The sequence below is a fragment of the Aedes albopictus genome, chromosome 1 (assembly GCF_035046485.1).
Source record: "Aedes albopictus strain Foshan chromosome 1, AalbF5, whole genome shotgun sequence".
NCBI lineage: Eukaryota > Metazoa > Arthropoda > Insecta > Diptera > Culicidae > Aedes > Aedes albopictus.
The window spans coordinates 120521485-120544977 of record NC_085136.1 but is presented as its reverse complement, the minus strand read 5'-3'; the positions used below and the strand labels follow the sequence as shown (position 1 = coordinate 120544977).

Genomic DNA, 23493 nt, shown 5'->3' with positions numbered 1-23493 from the left:
CCATTATCGTCATGCTTGCCCCTTTTGCAGGCATACTCCACGTGACTTCCGAATTCAGCTTATCGTCGATCATCATGACCCCCAATTACTTCAGTGAGCGCTTAGAGTTTATCGTGCACCTGCCTGTTGTTCAGACTTACAGTTGTTTAGCACCACCACTTCCATTTTGTGGTGCGCGAGTCATCCGCTATACCAATTGCGTGCATTGCTATCAGTTTTACATCCTCTATCGACTCGCCGTATATCACGAGGGCAATATGTGATGTGGCTCCTCTCGTCTTTCTCAGTGTCATACATTAGCACCATATTCTGGAAGTCGCGCTCCAGTATCCGGCATAAGCTAATCGAGACTCCTAGGCACAAACATACACTCGATGGCGGCCCAGCTGACGCTGTTGAACACATTCTTTACGTCCAGCGTGACGACCGCATAATAGCGGATTCCTGTTTGCTTCTTTTGGAGCGCTATCTCGGCCGTTTTGGGTATGTACATACAGCCTTAAGTGCGCCCACCGTCGATAGACCTTTCCAGAGGCTGAATTGGTTATCCGAGAGGCCAGAGTCATCCGGTTTTTCGGTATAGATCATCAGCCTCGACAGAATGATCTGTTCCAACAGTTTCCCGACGGTGAAGAAAAGGCAGAGAGGTCTGTATGCCGACAGATCCCCAGGTGGCTTCCCGGGTTTGGGCAGTAGAGAACCAATCTTTGCCTTTTCCATCTCTCCGGAAATTCGCCTCTGTCTAAACACATCTGCATAGTCATTCTGGACATGTCATGGCTAGCCTCGATGGTCGTTTTGATGGCTACTGTCGGGATACCATCCGGACCCGGAACTTTATTCAAGTTAAGCGACTTCGCTATTGCGTAGAGCTCGTCGTTCATTACCGGGGCGACCTCGCTTTGGGGATAGGGGACGTTGGTGCATGATCTTGTATCGTAACGTGGGACAACGTTTCCACGATCTTCTGCAGCATCTCGAGGGATGTTGACGCGCCCTTCGTTTTGGCAATGACTACTCTGTTGGCATCACCCCAAGGGGTCGCCCGCTTACGCGCCTCAATCTCTTTTTTCAGTGCCAGTTCAGCTGCCCTATAGGCCTCACTTCGCTCCATTCTACCGTCATCGGTGCGAGCTCTTTGCATTCTTTGCATTTCAGTAACCGGTTTGCGTCCTTTTCTGGGTAGGGATCGCCTTAGCATTGCAGCGTCACATGCACGGCTTAGGGTTCCGACTAAATTATCACTGGACAGATCGTTGGTGCGATCGCTCCACAAATGCCGGCTTATCGAAACGTGAGGTCCGCCATCCTCGATGGTGGTCGATGACCTTCGGCTGTGATTGTCTTCCTCCGTGTTCCACCCTGTATCGAATCGCTAGATGGCCCAGATGGTCACTGTGCGTGAGGGTGGCGCACACTTTGAAAAATGCCAAGTCTTACATCCTGAATCGGTTGTTTTGAACTCCCAGAAGCTACGTTCAAAATTTGAGCAAAATCGGTTAAACCTAAGGGAACGCTCGAAGTGCTTGAAGTTTGCATGGGAAAACGTGGCCAAATGTATGCAGAAATCTGCGGTTTTCGTTTTTTTGCCGGTGGCGTTGGTAGGTGGCGCTGTAAGCATTTGATGATGAAACCCTTTGGTATTATTGTAGGTGACTACATGTCAAACAACTTTACCGAAGACCGCAAAGTGATACGACGGTTGTTTTTCATATAAGTGTGGGCCACCCTTGTAGTCCAAGCTAGGGTTTCGACTTGAGCTCCAGAAGGTTACGTCAATGATGGACTCTGCACCGACATATTTTAGGTTTTTATTGTCGCCTACGTTTGTGACATCCACGTTCAGTCTAGCCATAGTTTCGAGGATAGCCCAGCCTCTCGCGTTAGTCAAGCGGCTACCCCACTCAATCGCCCAGGCGTTGAAGTCTCCACCGATGACCACGGGACTCAATCCCCCTGTGCACTTCATATCGAATCCAGCATAGACGAGAACTGGTCTATCGGCCATCTGGAACAACTGCAACAGTACACTCCGTTGACCTTCGCTATTGCGAAGTCCTTGTGTGACGTGGAAATCATTTCCTGGGCTGGAAAACGACCGGTTGTACAGATTTCCGCTAGCTTGACCTTTTCCGCTAACAAGTTCCCTTTATCGGAAGAGATGCGGTATGGGTTCGATAGTAGGGCCATGTCTGTACTTGACTCCGAGACTGACTGCCACAACAACTGTTGTGCGGCTTCACAGTGGTTTAGACTTAGCTGTGTAACCAGCAGGTGCCCTCAGAACCTCGGCATACGTATCTGCCTCGCTTTCGAAGAGCATCACTTCGCTCCGTTCGCGTTTACGGGCTGACTTCACTTAAACCTTCTTTTTTCCCATCGTAATCCAAGGATTCTCTTTCCTTTGGTCCGGTTGGCCTCCTGGGGCTTGGTTGCCCTGCCCCTTACGCGTTTCGCAACCGACTTGGCAGCCTAGTTACTCACGCTGGCCGTCTTCTTTTTCCTCTTTGACTTGCTCGTCTCTGCCGGACGATTTTTGGGCCCCATCTCCTCTGCAGGTTCCGATCAAGCAACTTGAGCCGTAGTGTACTGTCATGAAAACATTGGTTCACATTGGTTCAGCACAACTATTACCTGGTGTACATTACGACCTATTTCCCTACATCGTTATTTTTTCGAAGAAATTGGATAACTACTAGATACTTTGCCTCCTTATATACGTATGTGCTTTACTGTGACCGGACGTCTAATCGTCGCTGCCGTCATGCATGCTTCAAGTATTTGAAGAAAGATTTCGAGGTCAGTTGGATCATCCGAATGCAGAAACGTCATTACACGGTGTTTTTCATTGAGAGACGGTCTCGGACTAGTAGTTCTGATTTGATCTTTTCAAGCAGAACTCCTGGTATTCCCCCGATCAAATCTAGTTCTTGATCAAATCTAGTTCTTGGACCCTTTTGCATATGATCATGTGATCATCTGCATACGCGAGAATTAGAGGGATTTTAGTCGGCTTCCTTGTTCGAGCTGCACTAAATTGTCTATTAGGTGATAAAGGGCAGCCTTTTTTCACGCGCTCTCCCTTGGTCACTTTCGGAGTTCTTTGACCCAGCTATTGGAGGCAAAAAGTCAAAGGCCTGCCTGATATCATGCGCAAAAGCATAAACTGTGATGCCTTTTGCCATGAAAATATGGCCTTTCACCGATCTATTTGCTAGGAATGTTGCGTGGTACGATCAGGTATCAGTAGGTCGGCTTCAGAGGCACGTTCGCCTGGTACGATGGTATTTCATCTATAGGTTCTATCAGCTTCTTCAAAAGGTATGCAGTAATGATTCTTTGAACTTATAACAAAGAGTGATTTTGCAGTAATCCTCTATTGCCTTAGGTGAAGTTATTTTCGTGATCGGTATTTGTATAGTATGTACATATTTGAGAATTCGGCTGGAGCAGTATTCTGCGACCACACTTCTTCGACTAGTAGGTATTTGCAATTCTTCTATAAGCTGATGCGTTATTTAAGATGGGGTGCTTATCTGCCTTTTTGTTTTTGTTGTTTCAGAAATTCGAATGTATCTTAGCTGGTACGTTTCTGTGATATCTAGAATTTTGAAGAAATTGCGCCACGATTTCCAGACGTGTTCATGTTTAGCCTGTGCAAACCCGCTACTTGCTCTAGCCGCTTCGATGCGACATTGGTCTGACGGTTTAGCTTCCTCCGCAACAAATAGTATGCCTTGTAGGTTTTAGATAGTTTCTGCTACTGCTTTCTTAATGATGTTTTTCATTCAATCCTACTTCTTATCCATAGGGTAGTGGAGGTATTTTGGACCGGGCAGGTATTTTGGCCCACCTAGGGAGTTTTATGATATTTATCACATAATCTCTACTAAATCTTGGTACATTTTTATTGGAACACGAAAAGTATTCAACTATGTGATGACCTTTATTTTGGATGTCAGTTAAATATGCTGTTCAGTATCAAAAATAGCAAAAATGTTTTCACTTCCAATGAAACGCAAGGAAAAGCACTAAAAACAAAGGAGGTGACAAATTTGTAGTCAACTTCGAAGTGGTATTAAATTTTACAAATAAATATTTATTTCATGTGAATGTAGTTAGGGCCTTGAAAGAACTCAAAATAAACTGTTCTTAACCTCGGTGGAGCGATAATATTTACTAAAATGGTGGTTTGAGGTATGGCCAAAATATGTTCAACATAATCAGATGTGGACATATTTTGGACCACCTGTCAGGTCCATCTCTCCAGTTCCTTCTAAAGAGAGAAAACATTCATGCCAATGTAATGTACCTTCTCTAAAAACAGATAAATAGAATAAGTTGAGACCTCCCGTGATCTGGGTTGTTATACGTTTATTTTACCATGAGATTGTTGTGGGTTCGATTTGTTCTATCGACTTTTCGCCAAGTTAAATATTTCGGTTCGATTTGTGTCCTAACAACTTTTCGGTACGTTGAATTTTTCAGGTGTTCAGTCATCCAGTTTAGAAAGGTTGTCCTTCTCGGCAATTAGTTGATGACTTTGACAATGTGTTATCTAATGTATGTTTGACAAATTACGTATCATACAAATTATTTTTGCTGGCCTTTCCACTCATTACAATATGTGTAGAACGCCCTTATATTTAGCAAAATCACTAGAATTTCACACTTCCTATGAAGCGTTACGTAATTTATGCATGGTGACTGACGACATGCAATAGTTAATAAATACACGTTTTGCGTAACATTTGTTTATGAAACATCATACTACAATGCGTAAAAGCTGGCAATTGCAACAAAAAATTATCTTTTTTTACCGTTACGTAATTTTTAAACGTTCCCTGCCTCAAAAAATGAATAGAAAAGATGTAAACTTCACGTAGTTTCAACTATGTTTAAATTTTTGCTGAGGTGGCTTTCATTTCATCAATCAATTGAAGTTTAATTTGGTGGGCCAAAATATGTGCACTTGGTGGTCCAAAATAAAATCAGGTGGTCCAAAATAGAAGCCCGAGAACCTTTAAGAGTTTTGATATTTCTTGTATTTACTACAACAATTTTAAGTTCTGTTTGGCCTTTTTCGACAGAAAACATGTTGCTCTACGTAATGCCTACTGAAATTATTCATATTTTGAAGTGGGAACCTTCTTTTTTCGCTGAATTGTTCACCCACTTCCTAAAGGGGTCCAAAATACCTCCCTTACCCTAGTCATTGGGTTATTAAGTAGTTCAAATTTTCTCCTTACTGACTGCTCATATTCGGATTTGAACTTGCCGTTAGCCAGAAATTTCACATTCCGTTGGAGATAGGAAGACTTCTGCGGTTCTAACACAGATTGCTTGTTCTGCGAGTACCTAGGATATCTTGCTGGTGGTTGCCAAAACTTTGTTATGATCCGAATGGGATCTTTTTGTCCAGAAAACATCCATACTTTACTCTTTATCGCGTATTTGAGACACCTACTAGAACATTGAATAGGCCTACTACGTATTACCTCATGCTAATCCACGTTTTGACACCTTACTGTTTGTTTCTCCATAGGAGCCGCACGACCAGCACGAACCTCGCTGGCCCCGAGCATCAACGGCCAAGATCAGTCCGAAAACATTCCCCCACAGAAAGCGAAACAGGCTAAGGTAATTACTACATAGTGCGATTTTTAACAAATACTGTCTAAAACTCATTATTTGCACATTCTCCTAAACAGCCACAACCCCCCACCGGCAGAATGTCGATGGCGGCTCAGCCTACCGCCGCGAGTCAGATCGCGCCTCCGCCAACAACGGCAGCTTCACAGCTCAGCAAGGATGCCTCCAACCCGCGACGGTCCTATGTTGTGAAAGAAGTGGAACGATTGAAGGAGAATCGCGAAAAACGGCGAGCCAAACAAGCGGTCATCCGGGAGGAGAAGAATGCCCTTATGAACATGGACCCGGGCAATCCGAACTGGGAACTGGCAGCGATGATCCGTGAATACCAAAGCCAAATCGATTTCCGGCCACTGCTCGACGGTCAATCGATCGCCGACAACCAGATTACGGTGTGCGTGCGCAAACGGCCGCTCAGTCGGAAGGAGGTGATGCGCAAGGAACTGGACGTCATTTGCGTGCCCACCAAGGACACCCTGATCGTACACGAACCGAAAACCAAGGTGGATTTGACGAAATTTTTGGAGAACCACAACTTCCGGTTTGATTACGCGTTCGACGATACCTGCGGAAACGAGTTGGTTTACAAGTAAGTATTGGAATGTGTGGTCAAACAATTTCGAAACTGAGCCTTGTTTTCTTTTCGGATGTTCCAGATACACAGCAAAACCCCTGGTGCAGACAATTTTCGAAGGTGGCATGGCTACCTGCTTCGCCTACGGTCAAACGGGTTCCGGTAAGACACACACCATGGGTGGCGATTTCAATGGCAAGGTTCAGGACTGCAAAAACGGTATCTACGCGATGGCTGCCAAGGATGTGTTTGACTATCTGTACAGTCCCAAGTATAATCACCTGAATTTGGTGGTGTCGGCCAGCTTCTTCGAGATCTACAGTGGAAAGGTGAGTCATCTGGATAATCTTACATGCAGATGGAACTTTTTGTAGAACGCTTGAATAGTTTAGAACGACTTTTAAAAAACTATACCATAATAATGCATTTCTCTTCCAGGTATTTGATCTTCTTTCGGACAAACAGAAACTGCGCGTCCTCGAGGATGGCAAACAGCAAGTGCAGGTGGTCGGTCTTACGGAAAAGGTGGTGGACTCAGTTGAAGAAGTCCTAGGAATTATCAATCACGGCAACAGCACCCGCACATCCGGTCAAACTTCAGCCAACGCAAACTCTTCTCGATCACATGCCGTGTTCCAACTGGTGGTCCGGCCTAAAGGATCCACCAAAATTCATGGCAAGTTTTCGTTCATCGATCTAGCGGGTAACGAACGAGGTGCGGACACATCCTCAGCCAACAGGCAAACCCGAATGGAAGGTGCCGAGATCAACAAGTCGCTGCTAGCCCTGAAGGAATGCATTAGAGCGCTGGGAAAACAGAATGCCCATTTGCCATTCCGCGTCAGTAAGCTCACCCAGGTCCTGAGGGATTCCTTCATTGGCGAGAAGAGCAAAACCTGCATGATTGCAATGATTTCACCGGGACTGAGTTCGTGCGAGCACACGCTGAACACGCTGCGGTACGCCAATCGCGTCAAGGAACTAGTGGCCATTGACCCGTCCGAGCGGACGGACGACGTCGAACCGATGGAGAGCGATGAACCCAAAAACGGTATGTCGGAGAACGATTTGGCTCAGCTGCGCTCGTTGAATGTAAGTTGAAAACTTTGAAATTGTATTGTATTGAAATTATATTCGGTAAAATGCATTTTCAGGAACACGACATGTCGGTGGAATTGTACAACCAGCATGCGGCTATTTCGGATCTGCAGCAAACCGAGGAGGAGGTTGCCGACCATCACCAGAAAGTCAACGAATTCCTCATGAAGTTCTTGCCGGAATCGAGAGAGCTCTACAAACTGATGAACTACGTAGACTACGATCAAGACGGTAAGTTTGTTTTATTGATGGCGTACATAAGTACGCTAATGTGGAGAGGTTAACCCCATCGCAAGAAATTTATGAGCTACTTAGCCAGGCGGCGCTCGCAATACCAAAGGGTATTAATACAGGTTAGTCGGATCCGAGCGTCGCGGAAAACTGGATAGGGTGGGCTTGAAATCATAGGTTAGGGAGGATCAGAGGATGGATGCCACCTGGACCATTGTGGAACAAGAACGTAGGGATACCAGGCCTAAAAAGAATAACTGGACAGGTTCCAAGCGCGTGAAAAGTGACGCACTCGTCATCCAGACTGAGGATGAGGAGGGACGCCAAACTCGTGCATCTGGGAGTCGACCTAAGCAGTATTAGGCGTACTTACTTAATACTTGATGGGCTTCAACTCGTAGCGGTGAATCTACGCCGAATGAAGCATTCGCCTCCACTGGTCTCGGTCCTGGGCCAATCACTTCCAGTCACCCTGAACGTTTAGAGCCCTTATTATTATTACTGGCTCTTTATTATGAAGATTTTCAGCCCGAGGCTGGTTTATCCCCCCAATTAGAGCCCTTAGGTCCTCATCAACTGCGAAAAGCCACCGTGTGCGCGGCCTATCACGAAGCCGACGACCCCTTCCTGGTTCTCTGCTGAATATGGTTTTAGCTTGTCGTTCCTCCGGCATACGAACTACGTACCCAGCCCACCGCAGCCTGCCGTGTTTTATTCGCTTCACTATATCCATCTCTTTATATACTTGGTGCAATTCGTGATGCATGCGAGGCCGCCAGATGCCGTCCTCCAGTTTACCGCCAAGTATTGTTCGCTGCATTTTACGTTCGAAGACTCCAAAGGCTCTCCGATCAGCTTGTCTCAACGCCCACGATTCATGGCCGTATAAAGCGACCGGAAGAATCAGACTCTTGTACAACGCAAGTTTTGTCCTCGTTTGCAGCCTACGGTTTGGCAGACCGAAAAAGGCTCGATTCGCAGCTGCAGTCCGTCTTTTCACCTCGCACTCCTCGCAGATAACATCATTATCGCATGTTTCCAAGATAAACAAATTCGTCCACAACATCAAACTTTTCACCACCTAGCACCACTTCGTCACCACTACCACGGCCGGACCGACGTTGACCACCAGCGATTATGTACCCTGTCTTTGTGGTGTTAATCGTTAGTCCAATCCTCGCTGTCTCCCTTTTAATAGGTATGAACGCCTCTTCCACGGCCCGATCTCGATGATGTCAACATTATCCGCGAAGCCCAGGAGCATATGCGACCTCGTGACAATGGTTTCGCTCCTTTGCACACCAGCTCTCCTTATCCTTCCTTCCAGCGCTATGTTGAACAGTAAGTTCGAAAGAGCATCGTCCTGCTTCAGCCCGTCTAAGGTTACGAACGATGAGGAAATTTCATCCGCAACCCGTAAACTTGATTTCGAACCGTCAAGCGTCCCACGAATCAGTCTAATCAGCTTCGCCAGAAAACCATGTTCGATCATAATCTGCCATAACTCATTTCTCTTCACTGAATCGTAAGCTCGATCAGGAGTTCGTCCTTCCCAGCAATTAGGCGTACTCGTACAGATAAAAGAATCCTCGAACTTAAGCGCGACAAGAAACGCAAATCCTTTAAAAGTCCGGCGGAAGGTCTTACAACGGAGGCGACTCTGCAGATCACTGATGCGGAAGAGCCCGGCAGTATACATGGAAGCCTTGGTACAGTAGCTTACAAGTCCGTTAAAATAGGGAAGCTCAAGGTGGGCTGGTCAGTATGCAAACTGGCCATACACGAGCCACCGGAGGGTTGCTTCAGGTGTCTGGACTGCAAAGGCTCTAACAGGAGCAAGCTGTGTAGGCGATGCGATGGGCCAACAACGGGAGGCCTAAGGTGTCCGGCCTTCAGAAGAGCCACATCTGACAAGTTACAGTGCAGGTAACGTAACTGAACCTGAACCACTGTGACGCAACCCAGCAACTGCTGTATCAAGCAGTTGCGGAGTGGGGGAAGAATAACATCATCATAGCGGATCGATACCGTGTACCACCCGGTAGCGGCAATTGGGTCGCGGATGGGTCTGGAAAAATGGTCGCCAAGATAAACGGGGTCTTCTTTTGTAGCTGCTGCTATGCGTCTCCGCGGTGGTCGATGGAGCAGTTTACGCAGACGTTGGACAATATGACGACCGTGTTGACAGGGCAAAGGCCAGTAGTAATACCGGATTCAATGCCAATGGAATGGGGAAGCCTGCTAGAGCCACTGGTCACGATAGATGTCGACCTAGCTGGCTAATGTCGGTATCAAAAATACCTTTAGTCGAGGGTCTCGAATCAGGACGAGTTAGCCTTTTCAGACCCACCCTTCCCAGCTTTCTGGGTCGCCTGGCCAGGTCCAACTTGTCGGCTTCCTATAGACTGTGTTAGCTTCCCATGGAAACTGGAAAGTTGTATTTATCAGCTTAAATCATGCGATGCTGCTATGTAACCCACATTTTCAAACCATAAGCGATCCTACCAACCCTAACATTATCCAATACTATCTTGTTTCCCCCCAGCTTACTGCAAACGTGGTGAAGAGCTGTTCACTCAACTGGCGGAGATTGCGACGACCTGCAGAGACCTGATGTCCGAGTTCCGGACGAAACTGGCCAAGGAGGAAATGCTGTCGCACAAGATCAAACCGGGCCGAAAATACAACTAAGCACCTGCTCCTTATCTGTCTCTCTCTGTTAGTTCAAGCGTAAACGAAATGAAGTTGATACCTTGGTAAGATCGAGTGAAGCATGAGTGAATGCGCGCGCGCGTAAAAAAGAAACGAGAGGTGATATGCTGATGCTGTACGCTTGCTGGACCAGCGACGGCCAGTAGCGGGAAGTAGCAGGAGGGAAGCTGTGCTGTCCAGTCGTGCCCTTCCACACTACACTGGCTAACGGCGTTAGTCCTTCATTTGTGCACGACTGATTGTAGTAGTTTTTATCTCTGATAACGAATGAACACACAAACACACGCAAATGCTGTAAAATCACCCGAACGACAAAAACCTACACGACCAGTCGATAGGAAACCAGCTTTCAAAGGTGCAGGACGGAGGATATTTGTGGAGATGCTTGTTATTTATTTATTTACCACCATTTTAAAACTCATTCTACTTAACGCTAAAAATAAAAACAGGATGAACACACTCCTTCGCAAACTGATGATTCCAAATTATGCTGCAATAGATCAGCTGCCGAAGATATTACCGAGAAATAAACTAAATACTGACTATTTTCCAATAGATGAGATAATAACCCTTTCATATTAACTGTAAACAGAACAAACAAATAGAACGTTAATCACACGAAAAACAACAATTCCTAACGAAGAAGAGTAACTGTAACATACATTCTGTTGCTGGATGAACACGCTTATCCTTCCCCTGCTTGGCATTTTGGTACAAGTTCATTCCTCGAATGAGAGTAAAAAAAGAGTAGGCACATTAGTGTTGGAAATTTGTTGAAAAGTGTTTGTAGACAGACGACGAAACGACCAATATTAAATTGTTAAGTATAAAGAAGAAACGATTATTCTCTATCTCTCTATCTTTTAACATACTGAAAGCAAACCCAGGAAAGCATGCCCTCGATGATTTTGTTGTTTCTAGCTGTGTAGACACTTTATTTGGTCGTTTATCCACGCCACAGAATTCAAAAACCTTTCCGGAATTTAAGGCTTGAGATTTTTTCTATCAAATATGGTTGAGCCCAAAGACCTATCTGATTTGAGTGGGACAGACGCAAAAGGCCGAATCACATAAGGTCAAATATAAAAATGTCGGCCTTTTGAGAATAATAACATTCTATATTTCGGCCTTTTAAACTTCAGTCTATTGGAATCCTACTTTTTGAGGTACGGCCGAATTGTACAAAACTTTGATCGCAAAGAGAGCTCATCGAAACACTGGTCCAAACTGTTTGATGAAAAAATCTCGCTCGATTTTATCAGTACACAACTAAGAGCAATGCATGAATTCTGCTTCGTAGAAAACATTTAACTAAACCTTTGCCTATCGCCAGTCAACAAAAACTAATGGTGAATGGTCAGAAGAATCTTGAACAGTGCTAAGACTGCGGTAGCTCGGAGCTGAGCTCACCGAAAGACTGTACAGAAGTGAGAGATTCTCATAGAAGTTGCAATTCTTCGAAGACAACGGACGCAAGTGTATCGTATTGCCCCTGCTCTAAATATATCCTAGGTATTAGCGAAAGGTATGTTGATAAAGGATGCGTGGATGTAACAAATGTAGATAGGAAACGGCTTACTATGATGAAATACAAAAGGCAGAAAAGACGAAACGAAGGCAAACACACACACACACAAACACACACATATTATTACTATTTAGAGAAACAAACGCAACTGATACAAACTATAAAAGATTAACAATTTACACAAGTATAAGGAGTATTTTGCGAGTGTGATCAAACTAGAACGAAGCAACAACAACAAAAGTGTATTTGTCTACTTGAAGTCAAAAAACGAAGCAGAAGAAGACATAACCCAGTCAAAAAGAAAAAGGAGAAAAGCAAAAAAAGCTATTTATCAAAAAACGTTAGTTAAGTTTGTAGTACTTTCAAATCTCTCTTATTTCCCCCTCTTAATCGAATCGAATATAAGTTTTTTTTTAATTATGATTTTGTCATTTGTGAGAGCTTCAAAACTTTGTATTATTGCAAACTCACACCCACACACACACACGTCGAAACTATCGGCGGTTCAAGTGAAAAGTCACGGAAAAGTGAAGTGCATTGAGTGCACGAGCGCAAGTAGAATGCAAAACAGTCGAGAGAGAAGCAAACAACAACGGGCGTTTCGAAGCTGTTTTAATGTATATGATTTGAATGGTAACAACTATCGAATTAACCTTGTTTTTTTTTCTTTTAATGCGATTCAAACGAAGTTTCTTTTATACTCATCTCAGAATGATAACAATCAAAATTAACGCTGAAAACCGAAACAAGTTGCGAGTTGTCGATTTCCGGTAGTTGGGATATCACATGCCCTGATTCCTACTTCCTAGTAACAAATACTGTTGCTGTCTTAGTTTTCTCGATATGTACTTACCTTACCGGGTCGGGGTGGCCTCTGCTGTACATAGTAGCCGTCTCCATTCCACTCGGTCCATGGCTGTTTGTCTCCAGTTCCGCACTCTGCGTAGGGTCCGCAGATCGTCCTCCACTTGGTCGACCCACCTAGCTCGCTGCGCTCCACGTCTTCTTGTACCTGTCGGATGGCTCTCGAGAACCATTTTAGTCGGGTTGCTATCCGACATCCTGATGACGTGACCCGTCCACGTAATGTGTCTTCGGCACATTAATGACTAATCCGATTCGCCTGGCTTCACTCTTTAGTCGGATGTACGTTTCCGCCACCGTCTCAAATTTGCTAGCTATGTAATTTAAAATATCATCAGCGAAACAAAGCAGCTGAACGGACTTTGTGAAAATCGTTCCTCTCGTGTTTATCCCCGCTCTCCTTATTACACCCTCTAACGCAATGTTGAACAGCAAGCACGAAAGACCATCACCTTGCCGTAACCCTCTGCGAGATTCGAAAGGACGATTATACTGATACTCGAACTACGCACATCACTCGATCCATCGTCGCCTTCATCAATCGTATCAGTTTATCCGGGAATCCGTATTCGTGCATAATCTGCCATAGCTGTTCTCGATCGATTGTATCATACGTCGATTTGAAATCGAAGAACAAGTGATGTGTGGGCACGTTGTATTCGCGGCATTTTCACAACACCTGGCGGATGACGAACATCTGGCCCGTTGTAGCGCGTTCACCCATGAATCCAGCCTGAACGAACTCTCTTGCAATCGGTGATAGACGGCGGCATAAAATTTGAGAGATTACCTTGTGGGCAGCGCTCCGTAGTGTGATCGCGCGATAGTTCCCGCAATCCAACTTGTCGCCCTTTTTGTAGATGGGACACACGATACCTTCCATCCACTCCTCCGGTAATACTTTCACCTCCCAGATGTTGGTAATGACCCAGTTTAGTGCTCTCACCCATGCTTCTCCACCGTGTTTTAGAAGCTCGCTTGGTAGTTGATCTGCTCCAGCGGCTTTGTTGTTTTTCAACCGGCCAACCTCCTCCTCATCCTCCGAAGGTCAGGGGCCGGAAGTCTTTCGTCCTGTGCACATACTCCTAGATCGGTTACCACGCCACCTTCGGTGCTTGCAACGTCGCCATTGAGGTACTCATCGTAATGCTGCCGCCACCTCTCGGCCACCTCACGCTCGCTCGTGAGAATATTCCCGTGATTATCTCGGCACATGTCGGCTTGTGGCACAAAACCTCTGCACAAGCGGTTCAGCTTCTCGTAGAACTTTCGTGTGTCCTTAGCGCGGTACAGCTCTTCCATCACTTCGCGATCTCGATCTTCCTGCTGGCGCTTCTTCATCCGGAGGACTGAGTTCTGCCTGTTCCGCGCCTGTCTATAACGTGCCTCATTTGCTCTTTACGGTGTTGCAGCATTCTCGCCCATGCTGCATTCTTCTCGTTTTTCAACTGTTCACATTCGCCGTTGTACCAGTCGTTTCTGTGATTCAGAGTCGCGAAGCCTAGTGCTGTAGCCGAGGTACTACCTATGGCGAGTCGGATGTCCCTCCAGCCATCTTCAAGTGTAGCTGCGCCAAGTTGCTCTTCCGTTGGTAGGGCCACTGCTAACTGCTGCGCGTAGTCTTGAGCCACTTCTACGTTACGCAGCTGCTCGATGTTGGGCCGCGGCGTTCGACTTCGACGCGTGATGATAACGAAAGTTTTGAGCGCATGCATACAGCTACTAAGTAGTGATCCGAATCTATAATCGCACTGCGGTATGTGCGGACATTGGTTATATCCGAGAAGAATTTACCGTCGATTAGAACGTGGTCGATTTGGTTTTCTGTTTGATGGTCGGGTGATCTCCAGGTGGCTTTGTGGATATCTTTGCGGGGGAAGAAGGTGCTTCGGACTACCATACCACGGGAGGCTGCAAAGTTTACGCATCGCTGGCCGTTATCATTCGATACGGCGCGCAGGCTGTTTCGCCTGATTACCGGTCGGTACATTTCCTTCCTTGCTACCTGCGCGTTCATGTCGCCGACAACGATTTTCACGTCACGCGGCGAGCCATCGTATGTTTGCTCTAACTGCGCGATGATGCTGTAGTTGAAGAAATGGCCCTTAACTTAACCCGATCACATGTTGTCACATCTTTCTCAACACTATAAATCCTGTTCCCAGTTCATTGGTGGTGCCACAGCTTTGGTAGAAGGTAGCCGCTCGATGCCCGCTTTTCCACACTTTCTTTCCAGTCCAACAAAGTTCCTGCAATGCCACTATGTCGAAGTTGCGAGGATGTAGTTCGTCGTAGATTATCCTGTCACATCCTGTGAAACCAATTTCATGTTTCAAGTTTCCAATCGTAGTCCTTATTTCGTCGCGTGGGTCTTTGCCGATTGTATCGAGTCGTATTTTCTCCTATGTTATTCGCAATGGGGATTTTTACGGGTGGCTTATTGGGCCTACGCCAACACTCCTGTCTCGCCGGAGGGCCATCGTGCTAGTTCTGTTTAACGTCCCAACTAACACTGGGACGACCACGCTGATGGGGTTACCACCTTGGATCTAGCTGGGCGTGGTGCAACGTTACTTACTCAGCCACTGGATGCCAGAACAGACGCTGTTTGAGCCGCACCTCTTTGGTGAACAGACGCTCGGGACGTACTTCCCAATCTAGCTGAAGTCAGAAGGCCAACAATGCCCAGGCTGCACTACCGTATTACCCCGCTAATACGACACCGACTGTTGTCGAATAACCGGGGTAAAGTTTTAATTCGACAAACTGGTCACCCTACTCCACCATGCTCATTGAAATTTGGCAACTCTATTTTTGTTTTTATTTTGATGTTTTGTTTTGTTAGGAAAGATAATTTCAACAGATATTTCGGTGGTGCGGATGAAAAACTCATTCTTTCTACGATTGTTGCCATCCTCAGTTCATTCCGGTTGGTCTCCATGCGGTTTGGGTGTCGGATAGTACCAACTCAGAACTTGCGGAATTACCGGCTGCAAGAGGAGCTGCTTCTTCTTCTTCTTCTTCTTCTTCTTCTGGTTGTGGGTGTTGTCAAAATCACCCACTGGTAGATGGCACAGCACTTATGCTATAACGCCAGTCGGTTTTTCATTGGGACGGGATACAGTTTTGTTTATGTTTCATATCGGGTTGTTGTGGATTTTGTTTTAGTGCATTAGATACTTAGCTTGATTGTTTTGAGGAATTTACACACATTTTTCAGCGTTTCGATATTTTTATCTTCGAAAGCTTGTTGGATCGAGTAGAATTTGTCGAGGTTGTGACTATCTCTAGGAATTAAATGTTTGATACATTCGAAAATTATGTGTTCGGAGGTATTCAGGCAATCCCAAAAATCACAGTACATCTCATCCTGGATCTTCATCTTGCTGAGCCAGAATGGCGAAAAATCATGTCCGGCTAGCAGCCGATTCAGTGTGCTCGTTTCGGTGTTGCTGAGGGGTAGATTATGGAACCACGATTTTGGGTTGATTCCAGTTTGGATTTTGAAGAACTTTCTTCCTTTTCCTTGCTCCTGAGTATAGTTGACATACCACTGTTGAACTTCATCTGTAATGTCGTTTTTTATCAGGTTGACGGCGTCATGAGGTAGAATCCGGTTGCTCACAATTTCGTCTGAATGGAGTCCAGCCTTGGCCAGGTTGTCGGCAATCTCATTACCAGCCAGCCCTACATGCCCCGGGATCCACTGGATGCAGGTATGTTGCGAGGTAGCTTTCTCTATGATAATTTGTATCGGTTCGTCTCTTTCCACTTCTAGTAGCTGGCTCCTGATGACTTCACATCCCGATTTCGAATCCGTAAGGATTACCGCTCCTTCTATTTGATTCCTCTCCAAATATTTTAGTGCTATTAAAATAGCTTCCAGCTCCGCAGACATCGTGCACACCGTATTTTCAAGTCTCAGGCTTAGTTTGAAGTTGTTGCTCTCGTCGTAGATGCCCACTCCACAGTGGTCATTGTCCTTCGATGCATCTGTGTATATTAGCCTGGTACACGGTTTATATGGGAAAATATAAAAAATGGAAAAACTCAAGTTCCTGTATACTTTTTGAGTTCCACTTTGGTCCAATATCAACTGTGCACAATTTCAGATCGATCGGAAAAACTATATTTTAGCGCCCGCCATTCTTAGTTTTTCATACGATTTACTATGGGGAAACTTTACTCCTACGAAGAAAAATCGCTAGGAGTCACCCCTAGATCCCTAAAAATAAGTCGATGAATGATTTCTGTAGAAAAATTCACTAGGAATCAGACCTCTGAAGACATAAAATCGATGCGACGTTCCTGGGAAAAGTTATTAGGCCTCACCCGATCGATAAACTAACGAGATTTTATTATTTATTGTTATTCCTTACATGTTAAACAGCGTTTGCATGCCATTCGGTTTTCAGTCAATAACTTTTTTCACATGCCTCAGATCGCGTTGCGGTCTTCGGGAGGTTGGTTCTTCGTAAAATTTCCAACAGAAATCATTCATTGATTTATTTTTAGGGGTTGAGGGGCAACCTGTGGCGATTTTTCTTTGAAAAAGGGGTTTTCCCCATACTAAATCGTATGAAAACTTAAAATGGCTGGCGCTAAAATATAGTTTCTCCGATCGATTTGAAATTTTGCACAGTTGATATGAGACCAAAATGGAACTCAAAAAGTGTACAGGAGTAAAATGTCTTTTTGTGTCCCACGCTAGTGTATATCTTTCTGCAGTTTTTATATTGCCCATGTATCCTTCCCAGGGCAAGCTGTTTGAGGGTTTTCGTAGCGGTGATCTTTTTGTGCCATGGCCGGTCGTCAAGTTCTGTCTCAACCCTTACGAGAGGGGAGTTGTTCGGAACATGAACTGAACAAGCTATGTTGTTGAATATGTGCTTGTATTTTTGAAAAATTGCTTCTTGGAAGGTCAGTTTTTCTGCATCCACAATATTGTTCTGGTTCAACACCTGCAGTTGCGTCCAAATCGGTGACTGATATTGTGCATGTCTGACTATTTCCTTCGCTGTAGTCAGCTTCCTGCGGTACTCTAGAGGAGGCTGACTAGCTATGGCGCACAACGTATTGATGGGTGTCGTTTTGGAGCACCCAGTGATCTTTCTAAGGCACGCGTTGTTTGTAACCGTGAGCTTTTCCAAATTGCTTTTTGACGAGTTGGCGGAGACGGACGCACCGTAGTCCATGTAGCTCCTTACGATTGCATTATACAGCAGACTCAACGTTTGAGGGTGTCCTCCACTTTTTGTAGCACTGATGACCTTAAGCATATTGACTCTATCGTTGGCACTTCTCTTCACTTCTCTGATGTGGGCTCCAAAAGTGAGGGAGCGGTCCACAATCAGTCCAAGATATTTGTGTGTGTTTACCGTCTCCAAAGCCATATCTCCAATCTTCAAATCTAGAGTTTTTTGGTTTCGCTGAAAAAGCATAACTTTTGTTTTATTTTCATTTATTTTTAGGTTCAGCTTTTCCGATTTAACTTTGAAGACATCTAGAAATCTCTGCGTGCGGAATTGGACTTGTTCTCTACTGTTGCCAGCCACAACTGCCATGAAGTCATCCGCAAATTGTACTAGTACGACTCCATCGATTTGGATGTCGTGTAATTGAGCAGTATAAATGTTGAATAGCAAGGGCGACAGAACGTCCCCCTGAGGTAATCCATCACATATACTCCTTTCCACGAGCTTGTCCCCTACTTGAATTTGAACAGTCCTCTCACGAAGAAAGTTACAAATCCAGCTTGTCAACTCTACTGGTGATCCATACTGGCACAGTATCGTCTCCAGTGTATCTGTTCTAACCGTGTTATATGCGCTGGAAAGGTCTATGAAGACTGCTCCGGCAATCTTTCCTTCTCGTTTGGTGGCATTTATGGTGTTGATAACGTAGTTTAGACAGGTTGTCGTTGAACTGTGCTTTCTAAACCCAAACGACGTCACTGGTAGGATGGCGTTTTCGTACACAAAACGATTTAGCTGTCCCAAAACTGCCGCATTGACAATTTTTAGAGAACAGTTCAGCATGGATATTGGACGCAAATTTCCAATCTCGTCCGGATTCTTTCCAGGTTTTGGTATTGCAATTACCTTGATTTTCTTCATGTCGGTGTCAACATGCCCTGCCTTCCACATTCGATTTAGGTCCTGGATTATGTTGTCGCGTATCTCTGGCTTCAGACTCTTCAGCAACTCGTAGCTGATACCATCAGGTCCTGGTGCTGTTGATTTTCGCTTCTTACTCAGGATGCTGTTCCACAACTCCACGTTTAGGATATCGTAGTTAACTGCCGCACAAATTCGCCCGTCGTAGTGATCCCCGAATGGAAAATTCGCATCCAGGAACTTGTTAGCTGCTCCTTCGTCTTCGTGAACAATAGTGACCTGGTTTCGCTTTCTTCTTTTTCCTGTTAGATTGTTAATCTTCATCCACAACTCCGTACTGCTCGTGCTCGGCTCAATCTCTTCGACATATTCTCGGAACTTCTCCCTCATAGCTTCGTTTCTGCTCCTTTTGAACAATCCCTCTAGCCGTTTCATCTCCATCAAATCTTCTAACGTGCCGCTTCTGTTGAATTTAGCCCTAGCTTCGTTTTTATTCTTCCATGCTTCTTCGACCTCTGCACTCCACCAGTATTTTGGTTCAAAACGGTTCTTCTGCTTAGCTTTCTTCATTATCCTTTTCGTTACCTGTTGAAGTGTTGCCAGTCCATCCACTTGTGCTCCATCCAGCTTTTCCAATTCTTCCTTCACCTTTTTACGGTTCACGAAGAACTTCTGGGTCGTTGGACTTACGTTCGAGATTACGATGTGTAGAACTAAGTGTCTGCTGCCTATCCCATACTGTAGAATCTCCAAACTCGTATCCTGATACAGTCCCGGGGACACCATAACCAGATCAATCGTAGAAGGTTTTTTGTTGAGCTCCGCTGGTACAAAAGTAGGTTCTCCCGTGTTCATCAAAATGAGGTCCTCTTCGTTGATGACATCGAAGAGAACCGCACCTCTCGCGTCCGAATGGAATTGGTCCCATAGTCTGTGGTGGGAATTCATGTCCCCACCGATTAGCACCTTTTTGAAGCCCTCAACCCTCTTTATCATCCCCAACAAGAAGGTTTTGAACTCATTGGCCAGCGTGTTTGGTGACACATACACTGATAGAACTGCTAGGTCAAACTTGCTTACGTATCTGCCGACACATTGTATATTGTCCGTCGTGTCAACCTCGATTGTTCTGCTTTGCACTGAATTATGAACTGTAATCATTGCTCCTCCGTACCCATCAAACCTTGAGCAGTAGTAATTATTGTACTGTGAGATTTTGTATTTTCTATTTTCGAATTCCTCTTTCGTCCAACATTCTGATATTATTCCTATTGTGTATTCCTCTTTATTCAGAACTCTTGCTAATTCTGCTTTGTTTTTTTTTCTACGCTCTGAATATTGCACTGAAAAATCTTACATGTCATTTTACTTTATTTGAAATCCACTCTTGCCCTCGAACTGTTCCCCCCAACCGACTGGCTTACCTGTGACGGTCCTGGCAGGTTACTGCAAGCGAGACTGTATGCCCCGTTGTCCTCGCTGTCACTGGAGACGTCCATTGTTGCTTTGTGCTGCTGCGTCGTGTCGTGTGCTTTCTGTGCTGCCTCTCGCATTTGGTTGATTTTCCACTGAAACTTCTCGAACTCGTCAGTTTTGTAGCGGTTGAAAAGAACCACTCCGTTCGCTGCTTCGTCGTTATCCTTTTTGCGCTTTTTATCGCTGAATACCTCCACTTGATTGCCGATGATTGCGCTTACATTATCCTCCGAAGTACGTTTTGGTGTTTGCTGTTTCTTCATTCGTTCGGTCAGTCTCGCCCTTTCCGGTTGGCTGACTCGATTGCCCGTGTTGCTCGTATTGTGTGACGTCCTCGCGTACGACTGGATCAACGTTGGGAACTCCTCGATGTTTTCCAACAAGCTGAATCGGTTCTGTGTGTATATCGGGTATTGCTCCTGCGCTTCGAGTGTGGTCAGATTTGTTTTCGCCAGAATGACCTTGAGATTGTTTTGACGGGCACGTTCGGGGCACTTGGCATCACCCGACTTATGTCCTTCTTCTCTGCAGTGCATACATCGTGGTGGGGATTTGCATTGTCCATAGCCTTGCTCCTCGTGATTCCTTCCGCATGTTTCACATCTCTGCCGGGAGCGACAGTTGTTGGTACGATGGTTGTAGCGTAGGCAGTTTTGGCAAAAAACTACCTTGCTGATGAATGGCTTTACCGCATTCGTGCAACAAAACATTCGAACTTCTGCCGGTAGTTGATTGGTTCGGAATGTCACACCGATCCTTGTTGTTGGAATTTGTTGATCCTTTTCGTACTTGTGCAGCCGAGTCACGCCCAGGATTGGGACATTGCACGTTATGCTCTCGAGGATTTCGTCAGGTGTAAATTCCAGGGGAACGCCAGTCACCACTCCGGAAACTGTCAAGAAGTGTTTCGGAATGTATGCCTTGTAGTTTTGGGCCTGAAGCGCCTTGTCTGCTTGGATGTTGTTGGCTGTTTTAGCGGTTTTCACCAGCACCAGCACCTTGTTTCGTCCCATAGTTTTGAGGTTAATAACGTTCGCCTTGTAGTCCTTTGTTTTCGCCAGGAGTTTCCCGACGGCAAGTTTGTTGATGTGAGTGTCGTCGCGTTGCTCTTTATATTGCACGATCACCCTGTACGGTGCCGCGTCCGTTTCCTCATATTCGTAGGTCTGCCATTGTCTGTCTCCAACTTTCGGCAATCCGCCTCCCGGATCCGGATTATCCGGCCCCGCCATTTCTCTGCACCTTCTATTCACCGCGCTCTTCTGCAAAGTACTTTACACGAAATAACTCGAAAAATTACTCAAAAAAGCGAAAAATACTCCGAAAAAATGCAACTAGACAAAAAAACACGTGCGTCCTTGTTGCTGTCTCTCCAAAGAATGGAGGAGCTGCTGCGGGTGCGAGTATAAGCGCAATATCAAACTGTTTTGCATTTACAGTGTACATCGCTGTGACATTTGAACACTTTTTAATTCGACATATGTCGAATAAGCGGGGTACGAATTAAAAAGTGTCGTATTAAAGCCTGTCGAACCAGCGGGGTAAGACGGTACCAGCTAAGCACACAATTCTTAGCCGGTGATCTTTGTCATCGCAAGCATGAGGTAGCAACTTGTGAGGACCAGAGTTATGTTGGACGCTCTCCTTATCGACTCACCGTTTCGCAGCCAGCTTTACATGAGTGTTTTGATTAGATTAACATGTGCGTGTGCGCGTGCGTGGAAAAGTGTGCTGATTTATGACATGATGACAGCACGGTGACACCCTTCCAGAAAGTTTTTCTAGGATTCCACAGGGGAGCTGTTCATAAATCACATAGACCAAGATTTGGTCATCTCAGAAACCTCTCCTCCCCCCACGTAGACTTTTGTACATACACAAATTTTGAAATTTTTATGGAGCGTAGTTTTTGTCTAAACACCGCCCCTCCCACTAAAAAGTCTACGTGGTTTATGAACGGTCCCACAGGAATTTTATCCGGGATTTTTTCAGAAACTTCCGAGATTCTTTGGGATTGGTTCAAGAACTCATGGTGGTATTTCTATGGTAATTCCACCGGGAACTTCTTCCAGAACTCCTCCAAAGAGACGAACCAGTCAAGGGCTGAAAGTCTCTTAAATAAAGACCAATCAATCAATCAATTCCTCCAAGAACCTCTACCGGGATTACTCCAGTTACTTCCAGGATTCTTTCGGGAGCTTCATCAGGGATTCCTCAGAGACTTTCTACTAGGCTTCTGCCAGGAATTGCTTCTGGAATTTCTTCAGAAACTCCTTCGTGGAATTCTTTGGGAACTTCTTCCAGGATTCCTTTTGGAACTCATCGTGGGAAATTCCTCTGGAATTCTTTCAGAAATTTCTTCCAGGATTTCTTCGGGAACTTTTTCCAGGATTCATCTAGGAACTCTTTTCTGGATTCCTTCAAGCTTCGTTTGAAATTCCTGCAGATCCTTCTGGAATTCCTCTCTGGAAGTTCATTTTGGGGTTCTTTTAGATGTTTCTAATGGAAATCCTTCAGAAGTTTATTAGGGAGTATTTTGAGAAGTTCCTCCTACAAGGAATCTCAGAAGAAACTCCTGGAAAGACCCAGGAGTAACTTCAGAAGATACCCCATAAAGAAACTCAGGAATCACAGAATTAAATCCTAGAGATATCCTACAAAAAATTGTGGAGGAACCACAGAAGTAATTCCTAAAAGAATCTCAGGAAAAATTGTTTGGGTAATCTTGAAAAACATTCTTCTTTTAGAGGGATCTCGGAATTAATTACTAGAGAAATTTCGAAAAATCCTGGAAGTCCTGAAATACTTCCGCCACCACCTCCTACAATCGCAACAATCTCTGAAAGTATTACTCTAGCAAACCAGAAAAGAATCTCTGGAAGAATCCCGGGAGTACTTCCTGGAGGAATCCTGCTAACAGCTCTTGAAGGAATCTCAGAAGAAACCTCTTTTGGAATCTCAGAAGAAACCTCTTTTGGAATCTCAGAAGAAATTCCTGTAAGAACCCCAGAGGGAACTTCTGAAGGAATCCTAAATAAACCCCCGGAAGAATCTCGCCAAGAACTCCCTGGGAATCCTACAAGAGAATGCTGGAGGAGTCCTGGAACAAATATGTGAGGCAATCGCGAAAAATTTCTGGGATTCTTGTGGAAAAAGTTCATATGGGTTTCTTCAATCAACTGCAACAGTGTGTCTACACGTGATGAGACAGCATGCCGTGTGAGAAAATGTTATATCCACCA

The 23493-nt window shown here is 45.2% G+C and overlaps 1 protein-coding gene across 9 annotated transcripts in view; it reads left to right on the top strand.

Annotated features, from left to right (window-relative positions):
* LOC109412996 (kinesin-like protein Klp10A) overlaps positions 1 to 12544 on the top strand; it is a 176235-nt gene extending 163691 nt beyond the window's left edge. For all 9 annotated transcript variants that reach the window (XM_062845289.1, XM_062845288.1, XM_062845287.1 and 6 more), the window contains 6 exons: positions 5546 to 5640; positions 5712 to 6241; positions 6309 to 6555; positions 6665 to 7318; positions 7381 to 7555; positions 10101 to 12544. In XM_062845289.1, the coding sequence (XP_062701273.1) occupies positions 5546 to 5640; positions 5712 to 6241; positions 6309 to 6555; positions 6665 to 7318; positions 7381 to 7555; positions 10101 to 10246 (1847 nt within the window). In that variant the 3' untranslated portion in view covers positions 10247 to 12544. The remainder of the gene's footprint in view (positions 1 to 5545; positions 5641 to 5711; positions 6242 to 6308; positions 6556 to 6664; positions 7319 to 7380; positions 7556 to 10100) is intronic.
* The last annotated feature ends 10949 nt before the right edge of the window (positions 12545 to 23493 follow it).